This window comes from Podarcis filfolensis, assembly GCF_964270895.1.
Source record: "Podarcis filfolensis genome assembly, chromosome: 4".
Lineage (NCBI taxonomy): Eukaryota > Metazoa > Chordata > Lepidosauria > Squamata > Lacertidae > Podarcis > Podarcis filfolensis.
Genome location: NC_139607.1, coordinates 96,881,180 through 96,899,140, shown reverse-complemented (window position 1 = coordinate 96,899,140; position 17,961 = coordinate 96,881,180). Strand labels below are relative to the sequence as shown.

The 17,961-nt window shown below is 43.1% G+C and overlaps 1 protein-coding gene across 7 annotated transcripts in view; it reads left to right on the top strand.

The window, feature by feature from the left end:
- FCHSD2 (FCH and double SH3 domains 2) overlaps positions 1-17,961 on the top strand; it is a 141,023-nt gene that overhangs the window by 20,858 nt on the left and 102,204 nt on the right. For all 7 annotated transcript variants that reach the window (XM_083609745.1, XM_083609744.1, XM_083609748.1 and 4 more), the window contains exon 3: positions 8,908-8,953. In XM_083609745.1, the coding sequence (XP_083465871.1) occupies positions 8,908-8,953 (46 nt within the window). The remainder of the gene's footprint in view (positions 1-8,907; positions 8,954-17,961) is intronic.

Here is a 17,961-nt window from a genome sequence, read left to right as displayed (position 1 = left end):
ATCATTTTCATCACATCAGTTTGGTATTGGAGAATGGCTTAGGATCCCAAGAATGTTTCAAAAAGTGGAGGCATCGTCAACTATAAGGGACAATGTGGCTCTTTACTAGGCCATTTATTTATGGATTGAGCATATATCTCTTCCATGCAGTTTCTTGAAAATCTGTCGTGTGGGAGAGATTGCAGGGAGTGGGAGGCAGACTGAAAAAGACCGTATCAGGGCCTGCCTCAGTTGTACTGTCGTCGTCACCCCCCAGCAACACAGGGTGATCCACCATCTACTATCATGTGGGGCAGATCCTGCTATGTCCCCCCCCTTTAATATGCTACTGTTGTGTATATAATTGAATGTTATTTGAAAGCTGTCTTGATTGGATTTAGGTTCAGAAAGGTGGGAGATAATGTTCATAAATAAGGTTTTAAAAGAAAACTTGGATAAGTAGCTTTTAAAGTGCATGTTGAGAGTGATGGCAGAACGGCAACTAGTGTTGGAAAAATTAGACCTGGAGACTTTGAGTCACTGGAAAAGCTTCATCCTTTTGAAAACAAGTGGCAGCACAGACATAGAGAAGCTTCCCTTTGCTAGCAAGTCATATATTTACCCATGTTTTATTGCCTTACAATTGTAAATGCAACAATGGTTTTTTCCTTCGGTTTCCATCATTGGATGTTATAGTAAAGCTGGGTGGAAAAGTCCACATGTCTTAAAAGAATAAATTCCTTTTTATATTTGCTGGACAGGTGTAGTACTTACTTTTCCTGAACTCTGACTCAGAGCATTATATACATGTGAGAGAAACTTTAAAAAAGACTGCCTGCACTCAGCCTGGTATAAAAGTCTTGGGGGACCATGGAGAATAACTAAAGGGGAAAAGATAGCATTGGACAACTGGCAAAAACTGTGAGCAGACTCTGGCAGCCCCAGCAGGTATTTGACACTGGACTGTACAGATGGGTGTCTTGCATTCACCAGTGGAATACAAAACTAGAATCAGATTGTGTACCAGAGCACTTGAAAGATTCTCCTTGTCAAATGAGGTTCTTCCACACTTGTTAGTATACCTGAGAAGATCACCACAATCACAATCTTGTTCATTTTGAAGTCTGGGTACTCTGCCTTCATGAACGTGCTCCTTTCTGTTACCGTTCAATGCCTTTATTAGCTTTTGGCCCCTGCTCCACCGTAACTTTCTAAACCTTTACGATCCCAGCCTGTTTCCTGCACTGAATTTCAGTTTCACTTCAATTTGAAAGCTACAAGGGTGATAGAAAGAGGATGTGCTGGCAGGTGTGCCAAATTTAGTTTGAGTCTTCATGATCTTCTGAGAATCATTAGAAGTCTGTTTCTCTGAGCTCAAATGCACCAGCTTCCTAAGATAATGGGAGGGCTTAATCTGACTCCATGCATTGACATAGGAAAAGGAAACAAAGAAAAGAATGCAATTGGTAGGCACTTAAATACTTTTTAAACAAAAATATCACAATCTACTTTCACAATGAGTGGCAGCGAGCCGTGTATGGAACTAGAGTGGTACAGTCTTAGCTTGGGCTTTTTTTCCTGTGCCACACATGCCAAAAAATAGTTGGCCAATTGTGTTATGCGGTAAATGGTAAATTTAAATAGTAATTAGTAATTATTTTAAGCAAAACAAAATCACACTGCCTTTCCCTCCTGCAGTGTGAACTTCCTTAAAGAGCCTTTATAACTGTAAATTTTATAAATTATAACTTGTGACAGTTCTTGGTACAAGGCAGAAAGCTGATTTATAAACACTGTATTAAAACAGACTCAAAGCCACAAAGCTGTCATCTAGCTCTAGCTCTCTGAAGCTAGTCTTTTCCATTCATTTAAGCAACGCTTTGCTGCATCTTGACTTAAGATCTTGCAGTGGCATTGCTTTATAAAGGCATCCATTTCAAGATGGTGTGGAGAATATTATTTGTTAATCAGGGCTATAAACTAGCTCGCCAGTTGCAGCAAACAATATATAAGGAGGCTACATTCTGTCGGCAGTGGTACGTTTGTTGCAGATCTTCTGAAACTGGAGCTGTTCATGAACCTGCCAAGTTCTGTCAAGTGTGTGTGTGTGTGCGCGTATGTACACACACACACACACACACACACACACACACACTGCTTGCTTGTTTTGGTATAAGGAGGAAGAACTCTTTTAAAAGCCAGACCACATAATACTAGTTTCCACCACAGTTATGTATAGAGGAGGAACTGATGTATCCCCCTCTCACCAGTTTTAGGTGATTCCCATGGGTACTGTTGCTAGCCTTTCTGTTCCCCTGGAAAGTCCAAAATGTATCTTTGAACGTATAAACTACACTTATATAACGCATGGTGCAGCTAGCTAGCAGCCCTTAAAAGGAAAAGAGAGAGAGAGAGAGAGAGAGAGAGAGAGAGAGAGAGAGAGAGAGAATTGTTGGCTTCCATCATTCCATTCCCATTGGATTGAAAAGCTTCCCCTAACTCTTGTGTATGCTTTTTCTCAATGCTTCCTTTGTCCTTCCCTAGTATTTTATTTGTAGAAAGAGGCAGGGGGATCCAGCAGAATGAATGGTGGGGACAGCAAGAAACTTTGGGTCAACCGTCTTACGCAACAGATTCTTAACCAATGTTAGAAACTCAGATAGGCGCCAAATAGCTCCTTAAAACCAGTGTTATAGTTGCCAAAATGGAAACCTAGTTGCCATTTTTGGGCCAGAAGGCCCCAAAACCGCGTTTTTCAATAGAACTTTCTGATCGTGCGGATAAAATATGATGGATGGAATTCTACGGGATGTGTTGCTAGTGTGTGAAAATAGTCAAAATCCGAGGATCCCCAGGCATGCATCTCCAGATGGTGGAGACTTCAGGCAACATCGTGGCGCCTGGGCATCTTCACTTGGTCGCAGGTGACGGATAGCCGGGTGCAAAATGCACCTGGTGAATTTCAAACGCTGCTTTTAACTACAACTTAGGAAGTCATCCAATGTGAATGGGTCTGTTGTTAATTGTCTGTCTGGACGCATGCATGGATATCTCCCTTTCCCAATGTAATAGCAGGGACTGGTTAGAAGTGCACCAGAAATGTCCTCACTATTGTGCTCTCTAACCTTGGCTCACGCCTTCTTGCTATCCCCTATGTCCATTCTACACCAGTCTCCTGACATGGCTAATACTTCTACCGTGTTTCTATCCCCACCCCTTCCCTTTTATTGATTCTAGGAGTTCCCCTGGTTTTGAAGTCTTTGCTGCTTTGAGAAGAGGCCCTCCCTTCTCAGAGAGCATGGTGGAATCTCCCTTTTAGGGCAGAACTGTCAAACTCATGGCTGCCTGTTTTCTGTTAGCAACCAACAGAGCGCACAAGACAGAGACTCAAGCTCTTGTTTTGAAGTTTACCTGGGGCTACATAAATTATATTTACCAAGCGCTTGGCAGGCTGCAGTACAAGACCGGCATGTTATAACTGAGGCCCTGCAGGGTTCGCTGGCTTGGCAGGTCTGCCCCAAATCTAGCAAATCTTAATGGGGCAGTAACAAGAAGGCCCGAACATGACAATCTCACTTAATTTCAAATGAATGAGTTGTGTATAAAATGCCCATCTGAAGAATTTGCAGAGGAAACCAATTTTGTACCAAAAATGACATCTCTCCCCATCCCCTGGTTGACATAGGTTAACTGTTACGCATATTCTGTTTCTAGGAGGTTGTTTTTTAAAGGAGGCATAAGGTAGGTACATGATTTTTATGCTTGTGCAAAGGTGTTTCCTGGCCCTGAGTAGTTTAGGAGGATAAATGTGAACTTAAATCAGCATATAAAAAAAAATTAGGCAAAGCATTTTCCCCACCTTGGTCATCTAAAACAAAACCTTTTGCTTTTTCTATGTGCCCTTATAGAAAAAATGAAGGTAAACATTGGACGCATGCTGCATAAATACCTCTGATAGGACAAGGTTTCCTTGCTTGAAAGATTTCTTGAAAACACCAGCTTCTGCCTCAGAGACAAGGTCGGAGGGAATGCAGTTTACCATCTTTAGCCTTCTTTTGTAGCAATTATTAATGTCGAAGTCATGCATATAAAACAGCAGTTATGAATACATGTGCGTAATGCATAACAGATGGGGGAGGGGGTTGTGCAAGCAAATAGGCTCTTTCCAGGATTTTAATGAGTGCTACAGAAGGCTTTTGTTAATATATAATGCCAAACATTCACTACTAGAATGCTGGTGAACGAACAAGCCCCCTCCCCTCTCTTGAATTAAACTGTTAAATCTGAAATTCTTGACATTGTACAAATGTGGAATGTCAGATTACTCAAGATAAGACAGTAAATGTTTTAGATCAGTGACTTTTTCCCCTGCTGCTAGCAGAGGTTCTTTACTCTTGGGAAATCTGACTCTTTAAATCTTGTTTCTCTTGATGTCTTGTAATAAACGTCTAGATGTCATAAGAGGGTTCCTGTATAAACTGTCCTGAGGTGGAAAAAAAAAAGCTTTGTATATGTCTGTTTAGGGATGTCAGTAACACAGCTGGAGAGAACACAAATCCTGAAAACATAAAAGGCTGGTACTGTCAATCTCCAGTATTGCTTCTTCCTAAGTCAATTCTTTGCAAAGAGAGAATAAAATGCAATAGCTAGTTCATGCTACAATTAAATATTGGGGGCGAGAGAGGCTTTTCCTGTACATTAGAATAGCATTGCTACAAAGCAAGAATTCTAACATACTGCTTGATAATGATCACAGGGGACAAAAAGAAAGTTTTTAATCATTGTAGTGCATTCTGTGCAACTTAGTGTATCTGCTGTCGCAAGAGACAGGAGCATTTTATATGAATTGGCTGCAAAGCAAACTAATTTGAGGTTTTTTGAGGGGTAGAGAGCCTATTGCCATAAAATGGATTAAGACGACAAAAAAAATCAGTTTCTGCTTCAGCTGTTGACTAATTTGGAATGCAGGAAAAAATTTGTCTATTTGTACAACATAACTTAGTTTTGTTTTTGTTTTTCACTTCGTTCTGTAATTTTCGAAAGGTAAAATTCTGCCTTGATTGCCATTTCTAACAGATGTTGGCTGTTCTGTATCTTAAAAGCTGCTTTACTCTTTCACAAAGTAGCATGAGCAATGCTCATAGTTGCTGTGTACAGTATTCGTTCCTGCGATAGAGCTTCAAGTTATCTTGAAGAGAGACGACTCATGCAAAGCAGACTTCTGTGAGAGGAAGCAACTATGAATTGAACTTACGTTTCAAGTCTTAGGGGGGAATCCTCAAGGCTTTATCACTACTGTTAGTTTATGCTTGGGGAGGGGGACAAAAGTTTTAAGCTAAACTGTGAGCCGTAAAGGTAAAGGTACCCCTGCCCGTACGGGCCAGTCGTGACCGACTCCAGGGCTGCGCGCTCGATCTCGCTCAAGAGGCCGGGAGCCGGCGCCGTCCGAAGACACTTCCGGGTCACGTGGCCAGCGTGACGAAGCTGCAGCTGGCAAGCCAGCACCAGTGCCGCACACGGAAACGCCGTTTACCTTCCCGCTATAAAGCGGTACCTATTTATCTACTTGCACTTAGGAGTGCTTTCAAACTGCTAGGTGGGCAGGAGCTGGGACCGAACGACGGGAGCTCACCCCGCTGCGGGGATTCGAACCGCCGACCTTACGATCAGCAAGTCCTAGGCACTGAGGTTTTACACACAGCACCACCCGCGTCCCAAACTGTGAGCCATAGCTTAATGCAATTACACAAATTTGCATATTTCTGCAACTCCTGCTCTCACATAATTTATCATGGTTTTGCTAATCAGAGGAGGAGCATAGAATTTCACAGATTTTAGCAGTCAGAAACGTGCTTTTTTAAAAAAAGCAAGCCGAGATTATGAATAATAACTCCATGATAAACACTATATTCTGTACTCTTGCAGAATTGCAGGAAACACACGGCCCTGACTAAAGCGTGAATGTGTACACCTAAATCTTTTTAAAAAATGAATAAAGGGAAAAATATTTATTTAAAGATAATAAAAATATTGGAAAGAAAGAATTGGTTTGAATATTTTCATTTGAAGTATATAAAAAGGTAGGTCAGTAACTTACTTGGTTTGAAAAATTGTTAGTATAATTACAGGTGACTCAGAAGGAGTTATCTAAATTTTATGTGGTTTAATGGAGAATGAAAAGAATGAAAATGCATTATTTGAAAGCCGAATTATCAAATTATTATCAGGTAGAGATTAATGAAAATATAAAAAGAGCATTTTCATCATCATCATCATATAGTAATTATTATTATTATTATTATTATTATTATTATTATTATTATTATTATTACCCACCCATCTGGCTGGGTTTTCCCAGCCACTCTGAGCAGCTCCCAACAGAATATTAAAAACATGATAAAATTTCATACATTAAAATTTTCCCTAAACAGGGCTGCCTTCAGATGTCTTCTAAAAGTCAGATAGCTGTTTATTTCCTTGACATCTGATGGAAGGGCGCCACTACCGAGAAGGCCCTCTGCCTGGTTCCCTGTAACCTCACTTCTCGCAGGGAGGGAACCGCCAGAAGGCCCTCGGAGCTGGACCTCAGTGTCTGGGCAAAACGATGGGGGTGGAGACGCTCCTTCAGATATACTGGGCCAAGGCCGTTTAGGGCTTTGAAGGTCAGCACCAACCCTTGAATTTTGCTCAGAAATGTACTGGGAGCCAATGCAGGTCTTTCAGAACCAGTGTTATGTGGTCTCAATTAAAAATCTCAATCTCAGCATGACTAAGTAAAATAAATAAGGATGCACTTGTGTTAGAGATGTGCTGAACCAATACCATATGGCTTTCCAGGTGGGCATGTAGAAATATTCAACAGCTCTGAAAGAAATCTGTCAAAATTATTAAGAATTGCCATGTGTGAATTTATTAATTGGGGGCGAGAGAGGCTATTATTAGGCTATTATATGGTTAGAATGAGGACCTGGTACCTAAAAGATAACAAATTCCTACAGCTTGAAGAAAGCTTGTGTTGAGCTGAAACGCATCTGTTAAAAATGGAATATATTTTCATGGAAATATAAGTCTGTTGGTAGAGCATGAGGCTCTTAATTTCATGATTGTGGGTTCAAGCCCCATTGCACGGGGTTGGACTAGATGATCTTTGGTCCCTTTCAACTCTGCAATTCTATGGTTCTAAGTTTCTGGTATAATGTAATATTAATGGGTTATTTTATATAGAGCATATGATTTACAGTGGTGCCTCGCAAGACGAAATTAATTCGTTCCGCAAGTTTTTTCTTCTTGCGAGTTTTTCGTCTTGCGAAGCACGGTTTCCCATAGGAATGCATTGAAAATCAATTAATGCGTTCCTATGGAGACCGCTTGCCAGGCTGGCGGTGCGGAGAAGGGCTTTTCTCCCCACCGCAAGCCTTCAGGACAAGTACGGGAACAGGGGGGAAGGCGTGCAGCGCTTCTCCTCTGTTCCCGGGGCTTGCGGTGGGAGGAGGGTTTTTCCTCCCCACCGCCAACATTCAGAACAGCATTCTGAATGTTGGCGGTGGGAAGGAAAACCCTCCTCCCACTGCAAGTCTTCAGGACAGCCATCCGAAGGCTGGCGCGGGGAGAAGGTCTCTCCGCCCCACCGCCAGCCTTCGGAGGAGCCTTCCAAAGGCTGGCAGCGGGAGGTCTCTCCGCCCCACCGCCAGCCTTCGGAGCAGCCTTCCGAAGGCTGGCGGCGGGAGGAGGTCTCTCCGCCCCACCGCCAGCCTTCGGAGGAGCCTTCTGAAGGCTGGCGGCGGGAGGAGGTCTCTACGCCCCACCGCCAGCCTTCGGAGGAGGTCCGAGGACAGTGGGGAAGACGCGCTGCGCTTCCCCGCTGTCCTGGAGATTTCCCTATGGGCTTTCGTCTTGCGAAGGAAGCCCATAGGGAAATTCGTCTTGCGAAGCGCATCAAAAAACGGAAAACCCTTTCGTCTAGCGGGTTTTTCGTCTTGCGAGGCGTTCGTCTTGTGGGACACCACTGTATAACCATTCTTGACTGACTAAAACAATAAGAAAATACTGGGGGGGGGGTTAATCTCAGTTTTCAGTTACATCGTCTTTATGTTATTTCTCCTGTTATTGAGAGTTTCCTTTTAAGTAGATTATATATATTTCATTCAGGTGTTGCTTTTATGACCGAGAATTTTAAAATATATCTTGGAATGTTCAGGTTATTACTTGACAAAACCTTTCCTGAATTTGCTGAAAAGTAGAAAACTGATAAAATAGACACCAATAAAGAATGAATGTCTTTTCACCTCTCAGCTAGGACTTGTTCATTACAAGGAATAGAATTGTAAATCGACATGCAGATTTTCAGTCTGCATTTAAAGAAAGCCGTCCTGATGCCCTAGAGAGTGATTTAATTTATTTTAACTTAAAACCTTTGAAATTGCTAGGCTTGCCTAATATTTATTTGTAGTTTGCTGCTAATGAACTTAAGAAATGGGGAAAAAATCCTCAGAAAAAATGAAGCAGGGGGAAATTTTCCATTTCGTTTCATGGACAGTAAGGGGATCTATGCCAATGTGACTGAAGAAGGGCATTTCTTTGAGAGGGGATGAGAGTCTTGCACTTGGAAAATCTGGCCAAACTTGCTAAGGATAGAACTGGAACAGTTCCTTTCAAAAAGCATAGGTGTGGCTCAGCTGGGCTGGTTGAAATATCTTGTGGCACCCCCAAGAACTGTCCTCCACTTGAGGTGGAAGTGCTTCTGAACCCATAAGCTGCAGCTGCCCGATAATGTTTTAATCATTGAACAGTTCATCATCCGCGTGTTTTCTTGCCAGGGCAAACCTACAGTGAACTGAGCTTCTGCAGAACTTATTTTTAAAGTGCATCAGTTGCATTTGCACTGTAATACTCTCTGTTTTGATGACGTTTCCTTCATGTTTCTTGTAGGATATTCAGTCAGAAGAAGGCTGCAATTGAGAGAGAATATGCACAGGTAAGTCACAGAATAACTCTGTGCTGATTGTCTGAGGACTGGCAAAGTGTCTCTTTTCCCATGCTCCAAGTCTCCTGCTCCCCTCCCATCCAACCAAAAAAAGCCCGTCCTGGTGACATGGCCACTGCCAACAAGGCAGACCCAGAAAAGGTAGCAGTGGTCCCACAAAAATTAGGTACAGAGAAACTTAACTAACCTCCGCATTCCTGGCAGTAGGAATGTTTTTGTTGTATACAAGGTCTTGCTGATGATCTGTTCCCTCGCCTCAGGTGTAAGACATTTGGGGTTCCTTCTTCCAGTGCACTTAAGACAGGGATCGGCAACCCAAGGCCCATGGGCCGGTAGCTGCCCACAAGGCTTGTCTAACTGACCCATGGTGACCCCCGCTGCCTGCTCTTACCAGTGTGGTGCGGGGACCAACTTCCGGGTTGATGGCGCCTGTGCACACAAATGCTCCTCCGTCCCGGATGTGCACCGGAAATAGTGTGTGCGCACGCATGCGGGATGGAGAAGCGTCCGGCGCCCGTGCGCATGCGCACACAATATTTCTGGTGCTCTTCCAGGTCAGAGTAGCGCCAGAAATAGTGTATGTGCACGGGCACTCCTCTTACCCGGAAGAGCGTGCATGTGCGCACGCTCCGGCCCATCCTCTGATGGACGGAGCGTCAACCAGCCCACCCTCCGATTAAGGTTGCTGGCCTCTGACTTAAGAGCTGGGAAAGAGACTTTGGAGTCTTTGTGCTACAAGACTGGGTTTGCATAACGCGGCCCTGCCTTCGGTGTTCTGCACATTGTACTCTATTCTTAGTACACTTATTGCGTGATCCAGTGTGGTGCTGTTGAATGGCTTTGGACCTCTGAAACCTAGGGATAAATCTCCTTCACCGTGAAGTCCCTAAATAGCTTTGAGAAATGCAGGGTCTGCCTCATTAAAACAGAAATAGGGGTACTCTTCTCAGGCTCTCTTAAGAAGATGAATTTCGCGAGAAATTGGATATCCTTTGCACATTATATCCCACGTGAACAATAAAAAATACCAACAGCACTACTAAAAATGCTGCACGGATGCACACATTTAACTATTCTGGTTTAATTTGGTGCAACTGAACTATTCATGTGCCTGCAAGTGTCTGTGCTTTGTTGGCATGCTGACCATCAACTCGTTAGGCGAATTCGGACACTAAATAAAAACATTTTCTATTCTGTCTGTCTGCAACATGTCTGAAATTCATTTTCACTATTTCTGACAAGGAATACATGTATAATGCCTGCTGGTCGCAGTTCTGTCAGACTTGTCACATTTTTCCCCCTTTGTGTCTCCCCTTCTGCTATCTTACGGTCTGTCAATTACCAAACATTTATCTTCAGTTGTTTGTTGTTTGAAGGCAGGGGAAGAGTTATTGAGGGGAAATGTAGCTTGCCAATAAATTTTGAGTGGCATGTTGAAGACCACAAGCAGTGAAGAACAGACCTCATCGTGAAACATTTGGCTTCAGCGAGTCCCTCTTATTACCCCTTCCGCCGGACAGAAATAGTAACCTTTTTTCTTGCTCTTCAGAAAACGAAATGGTACAGATGAAATAAACTGCTTTGTGTGAGTTCTTTGGTGCCGTGCCAACCGTGTCTTGTTGGAAACAAAGAAATGACAGTGTTTTGTCATTTAAGTCCTATAATAAAACATACTGAATTGCAAAGGCTGTACTCTTTTCATGGTCAAAAATGTGTCGATTGAAGGAACATGCGCCAGAATTTCTGAGCAGTAGGAGACCTTGAAGCGGATTGAAACATGAATTGGATGGAATAGGTCCATCCTTCAGGCGTAGGTGTTTGTGTATAGTCCTGCTGGGGCCCTTTTCTGTAGCAGTAGTTAAACTATAAAGTTGGCCATGGTTACCATACATTTAGTACAAATTAAGCCAGACTTTTATTGACCATCCTAAGGACGCCCCTGATTTAGTGAGCAGGACTTTACAGGAGACCCCACCAGATGCACTGGACAGCTTTAAGCACAGCTGAGCAAGATGGTTTGAACAGTGCTTTTTTTCTTAGTCTAGGGAATATAAGGGGCATAGTGAACTCCTTAAAGCCTGTTTCCCCTCTCTGCAGTGCTAGAAGCAGTGCTTTCAGTTGCAGAGAAATCCAGAAAGTGTTGACAGCTAAAGAAAACAGAGAGAATGTTTAAGTTAAATCTGTTGTAAATGATTATTCAGTGTATAAGGTCCTAAGTGTACAGTAGCTGACTTGTTTGGCTTCGAGCAGATAAAAAGCCTTCTATCAGCCCAGCTCTCCAACCTTACCCTCCCAAGGAAAGAAAGGCGGGGGGAGAGCGGAAATGTAAGGGTGGCCAAGTCGACTCAGGAAAGTGGCCTGTGCCAGCTGCCAAGTATTAAAAAGGCAGGCTCCTAATCTGACAAATATTTGCTACCTGCAGAGAGAAGTTCCTGTAGGGCCAAAGGTAGTGGGTTATATTTGGCTGACCCTCATGAAGGCCGCAGTGCTGCATCTGCCATTGTCATAATTATCTTAAGCAATTCAGGTTCAAATTCCCATTCCTCACCTGAAGTGTAAACATTCACTTGGATAGCCTTACTTTATTAACGAAGCTAGAACCCCCCCCCCTTTTTTTTGCAATTAATGCTGGAGGGAGCATGCAATATAATTGAGATCTGAATCCACTAGTGTGACTTAAGGCTGCAAATTCTACACAGTTCCTAGGAGCTTGTCTTATTGAACTCCGTGGGAATTTCCTCTTGGTCAATGTGCGTGAGATTATAGTGCGAGGCAAGTTAAGACCTGGGTTGCTGTTTAAGTTAAAACCCACCTTCTGCATCTTTCAGTTACAGGACTTTACTGAACTTGTTGGCATAATGGTAGTGCAGCCCATCATGTCATCTCAGTCTAGTAGAACTTGCATTCTCCAGCTTTTCATGGATCCTTTAAGAGTGCTTTTACAGGATAGGTACACACATCCATTGCCCAGTGATCTGAGGACCACTCCGCCCTGGCTTTGTTTGAACATATTGCATAGAGTAGCATCAATTTCATGTGTATACCTATTTGGACATCTAGAAAACTTAAAAAACTCATATATTTAACTTAAGATGCATGCCCTGGTGTTTACTGTATCTTTAATGTGAACTGATTATAGTGTTTTTTTTATTACTGTTAGATTTATTTATATTTTATATATTTTTTATTTCTTAAATTTCCAAATAATAAAGGGGTGTGTGCTTGGTGCTTAATATTTTAAAATTAAAAGTCCAAATTCTGTGCAGTGGGGTGGTACATTTTTGCAGCCTGAACTATTGCGTCTTGCCTATTAGACACAAGTTTGTCTTCTGCTAATGTCACAAGGAACAACACAGAGCATTGCAGACTTCCACTAGGACCTGTTTGGCGTGTCCTTCCCCAGGGTGTTCTGAGATTTCACTAAGCGCTTCGAATATTGTCATAACTTTCTCTGTAGCCCTAAGGTCCTTCTTTTTTCTTTTAAAAAAGATTATACACTAATTTGAAGGAGTGCTGCATTTAGTGATAAGGTTCAAATGGCCAAAAGACTGACTGCCGTGAGCAATGCGATCTTATTTAGCCACTACAATGGGGTAAAGGAAATATGCTTAGATTTTTCCTCCCCTTTCATAATTTCTGTGGTATGAAGTCATCTGTTAAGGGTTTTAAATTGTGTGTGAAAGATCATGGTTCAGATTCCAGGGACTGGTGAACTTCCTGTACAAATGTTATTTTGTTCAGTGTGAGAGAGATAACATATAGCTTAATGTCTCCCGCACTAAACAAAATATTTCATACAAAATTTAAAACCTTTAACAGATGATTTCATTCTAACTCTGCTGGTTAATTGCAAACTATAGAGAAAGAAATCATGCATACACTGACTTTAGGAACGACTGGCTGAAAGTCACACATTCATTTCACAGAATGATAAGCCCTCTCTGTGGGTTATTATTTGGGTAAAAGCTGCCTGAAGTTGGACTCTAGCGCCGTCCAGAGGGCCAAAGGTTCCTCATCCCTGACATAGTAAGTTGCGAGCTTAATGTATATGTAATGACCAAAACAGTTCTTCGATTTTAACTTCAGCGTGCTTTTTGCTCACGAGGAGTGAAACACATATTTTAAAGAGTCACTTTATATGTTGCATGTCGCCCTTTTACAGAAGTCAGAATGGTGCATGTAAGACTTCCTTTTCCCTTCAGTAGTGTCCAGTCTCTTCCCACATGGAGAAACATTAGTGGACTAATGTGAGATCTGAACTTCCAATAGTGAGCAAACTCCACTCTCTCCGAGTAGTTTGGTTTTGGCTTATTGCTTTGACAGAGCTGTAGGGAATCTGAAATATTTTTAGTCTCTCGGTAACAAGACACCAGTTTAATTACTCAGGTTTCCTCATCCACAATGGCTAGGTAACAGTCTTCCTTGGCGATGAGATATAGAAGGTAGCCTCAGTTCCAAGGTTTATCTTGTAAGGTCACACTCAGCTTTGTACAGGAAGAAGGGTTCGATTTCCTTGTCTCTAAAATGTAAGGCCCTTAGTACAATCATGGGAACACCCTTGCCCAACAGCATATTATTGTTGTTGTTGTTGTTGTTGTTGTTGTTGTTGTTGTTGTTGTTGTTGTTTAGTCGTGTCCGACTCTTCGCGACCCCCTGGACCAGAGCACGCCAGGCACTCCTGTCTTCCATTGCCTCCCGCCGTTTAGTCAAACTCATGCTGGTAGCTTCGAGAACACTGTCCAACCATCTCGTCCTCTGCCGTCCCCTTCTCCTTGTGCCCTCCATCTTTCCCAGCATCAGGATCTTTTCCAGGGAGTCTTCTCTTCTCATGAGGTGGCCAAAGTCTTGCAGCCTCAGCTTCAGGATCTGTCCTTCCAGTGAGCACTTGGGGCTGATTTCCTTAAGAATGGATAGGTTTGATCTTCTTGCAGTCCTTGGGACTCTCAAGAGTCTCCTCCAGCACCATAATTCAAAAGCATCAATTCTTCGGCGATCGGCCTTCTTTATGGTCCAGCTCTCACTTCCATACATACAGCATATTATAGGACAGGACAAATCTGTGATGGAGAAGCAGGGCGTGCAGGCAAAGTCCCCTCCTGGAGATCTGTCTCTTATCGAAGCCTGTGTGTTGTCCTAGGCCGGGAGAGTACAATTGCAAATTCACACCATCCCTCAACGGAGGAGACGGATAACTATGACATCTCACTGATTTTAAAAGTCTATCTGTGGCCTTCTGTTGGCATTCAAGCTGCCACTTCTTTCAAAATCACACCATTGCAACATCTGGAAATTCAGCAGAAGCTCAGTTTGTGTAATGAGATTCCTTTAATGGCCGTTGAAGATGGTAACCAAGTTATTAAGAGAGAATCAAGAGTGAGTAGACTTTAATTAAATATCACATTGGCCACAAGCCCAGAAGCAGCGCTTGGATAAAAGGAGGTGTGTTTGTGAGATACAGACTGAGTGAATACTTATTTTTTTGCTTTATTTATTGCCATTGGCTTCAAGATACTCATGCAGTGCAGATGTTCAGTCTGTATACAGGTACAGGAGGAGTATTATTGCCAATTATTGGTATCAGTTCTTCTTCTTTTTAAAAGAAGTTTGCCCTGAAGTTACTTATTTTTTATATGGAGGAGATAAAAATCTCCCAACAAGCATAGCTGTGTAGAGAAAAAGCTGCCTAACCCCGTGTGTGCATGTTGTGTGGACTCTGCACAGGAAATCCTGAAACCCCCCGACAATTCCTTAAGGGCATAAGAGGTAAGGAGAAAACATAACAGTTCCCTCCATTGCCACCTGCTCACTTCTTGAAAAAACGGAGTGATGCAACACTGGAGTCATATGGGATTGCAGATCCTTCTTTATGAAGTGGAAAATTGAGTTTTCTATTCCATTATCATCCATTAAATTTCTGTAGTGCCCCTTCATATGAGGATCACAGGACCATTTGCAATATAAAAAAACAGAAGTACATAACATAGTAACAAACAGAAACACACGTGCACACAAAGTTTAAAAGGCCACAGATTGTTTAATTAGCCAAAGGCCTGGGAGAAGAGGAATGTTTTTGCCTGGCACCTAAAGATATGTAATGAAGGCGCCAGGAGGGTCTCCCTAGGGAGAGCATTCAACAAACAGGGGAGCCATTGCAGAAAAGGCCTGCTCTCGTGTTGCCGCCCTCCAGGCCTCTTGGGGTGGAGGCACATGAAGAAGGACCTCCGATGATGATCACAGGATCTGGGTCAGTTTTCTAGCTCGTGTAAGAAGAGCTGTGTGTCTGTCCTCACATTAGCTTTCGTAGCTTCCTTTCCTTTACTCTCCATTCTATTGACAAATCTCTGCAGCGCCCTCTTCTCGCTTTAGTGTCTTCCCATATACAGTTTCCTGTTAATGATGGGACTTCTATATCACACTGGAGTGTTGAGCTAGTGGCTCAGGGAAGGAAGTGGATAGTGTTGTGTTGTGCTGAGATGATCAGTGTAAGCATATATTTAGGAAAACCACTAAGTGTGATATTGGCATCAGCAGTTTGGGAATCTCTGTTTTGATTTATTTCAAGGCAAATTTCTAAATCTTACAGTTGTGGCGATCTATTTGAAAATCTTTGGGCAATACCAGATGAAATCTCTGAAGTCAGAAAAGTGATGCAAGGACATGCCGATTGAGATTCAGTATGTTCCAGTAAAGGAGGGTAGCTGAATGCAAAATTTCCTTATGGATTCATGTCCGCATGACCTAGTGACAGACAGTGGCTTAGACCTACCCTCCATGAGTCAGTTCTGTCAATCATGGAGGTTTACTTGATGCTTGTAATGATAGGGGCTAGTCTGAACCTGCTACATGCTTTATTTCTATGAATCATGGCATTTGTGCACCCGGCATGAGTTTAATATAAAATATACAGCTCATGAACTATATGCGACTTGACCTGGAAAGAACAATTAACATCCTGATCCACAATAGTTGCAAAAAAAGAAAAAAAGATCAGCATACTAATCCTTGTATGTTCCAGAAAGGTTTAATTATCACTCTCCTGCAAGCAGAAACCGGACTTCATACAGATAATGAAAACGTTTTAAGGTGACTTAGTGATTCAGGAACTGTAAAGGTGAAGTTGTGGTCTTCACAAAATTAAGGCCATGTCCTCTTCACTTCAAACTCACCTTACTAAAGACAATGGTGAGCTAGAATGAATAAACAACAGTTCCAAAGACTTATGTGTTACGTTATTCTCTTACTAAGAAACCCCCTCCCCTCTCCATAGAAGTTAAAAGGTAAAGGTAAAGGTACCCCTGCCCGTACGGGCCAGTCTTGCCAGACTCTAGGGTTGTGCGCTCATCTCACTCCATAGGCCGGGAGCCAGCGCTGTCCGGAAACATTTCCGGGTCACGTGGCCAGTGTGACAAGCTGCATCTGGCGAGCCAGCGCAGCACACGGAATGCTGTTTACCTTCCCGCTAGTAAGCGGTCCCTATTTATCTACTGGCACCCGAGGGTGCTTTCGAACCGCTAGGTTGGCAGGCGCTGGGACTGAGCGACGGGAGCGCACCCCGCTGCGGGGATTCGAACCGCCGACCTTTCGATCGGCAAGTCCTAGGCGCTGAGGCTTTAACCCACAGCGCCACCCGCGTTATTCTCTTACTAAGAAACCCCCTCCCCTCTCCATAGAAGTTAGAGTCAAAGTAAACTTAATACCCCCCACTCCAGTTAATAATTGCTAGTCAGCACACAGACAGAAGCTACCTTTGAAGGGGACCCGGAAACTACAACTAATCCAGAATGTGGCAGCTAGACTGGTGACTGGGAGTGGCCTCCAAGACCACATAACACCAGTTTTGAAAGACCTACATTGGCTCCCAGTACGTTTCCGAGCACAATTCAAACTGTTGGTGCTGACCTTTAAAGCCCTAAACGGTCTTGGTCCTGTATACTTGAAGGAGCATTTCCACCTCCATCGTTCTACCCGGACGCTGAGGTCCAGCGCCGAGGGCCCTCTGGCAGTTCCCTCACTGCGAGAAGCCAAGTTACAGGGAACCAGGCAGAGGGCCTTCTCGGTGGTGGCGCCTGCCCTGTGGAACGCCCTCCCACCAGATGTCAAAGAGAAAAATAGCTACCAAACTTTTAGAAGACATCTGAAGGCAGCCCTGTTTAGGGAAGCTTTGAATGTTTAATAGGTTATTGTATTTTAGTGTTTTGCTGGAAGCCGCCCAGAGTGGCTGGGGAAACCCAGCCAGATGGGCGGGGTATAAATAAATAAATAATAATAATTATTATTATTATTATTAAAAAGTGAGAGACCAAAATGGACAAATTCACTCCTCCCTAGTTTATTTGCTCTCTTATTAGTTCTCTTGGCCACCTCCACTCGTACAGCAGAAGGCAGCGATAGCCTAGCAGGCTTTCAAAGAAGATTAGACAAATTCATTGAGGTGAGGGCTACTTGCCACGATGGCTACGCTCTGCCTCCACAGCTGGAGCCATTAATGCATCTGAAATCCAGTTTCTGGAAACGGCAGGAGAGGAGCGGGCCCTTGTTCTCAGATCTAGCCTGCCAGATTCCCACAGTCATCTGGCCGGCCACTGTGAGAACAGGATGCTGGACAAGATGGGCCCTTGGTCTGATCCAGCAAACCCTTCTTATGTTAAGATGTGATGAAAGCTCTAAAGGAAATCTATAAGGACTCTGACAATTAACTTGGCTTTTTTTAAAAAATAAATAAATCTGAACTTAAACCTGCCTTGGGGTTCATTTCCCCCATTTCCTGCCATCCATTCTAAGAAATATGTTTTCAGTGTAATCCTGGAAATACTTTGTTTGCTCCTGCTTTGTAACTTTGAATAAAGGAGCATGAGGCTGTTAGAACTGCGGACCGAAAAGAAAAGTCCGGTTTTCGTGAAATAGCCTTTGTGGAGAGAAGAGATTTTCCTCCTCTTGGCACATCTTTCCGGGAGACGAGACACTGTCTGGCTTAGCAACTGCTGCTGGCTGTTTTTGTT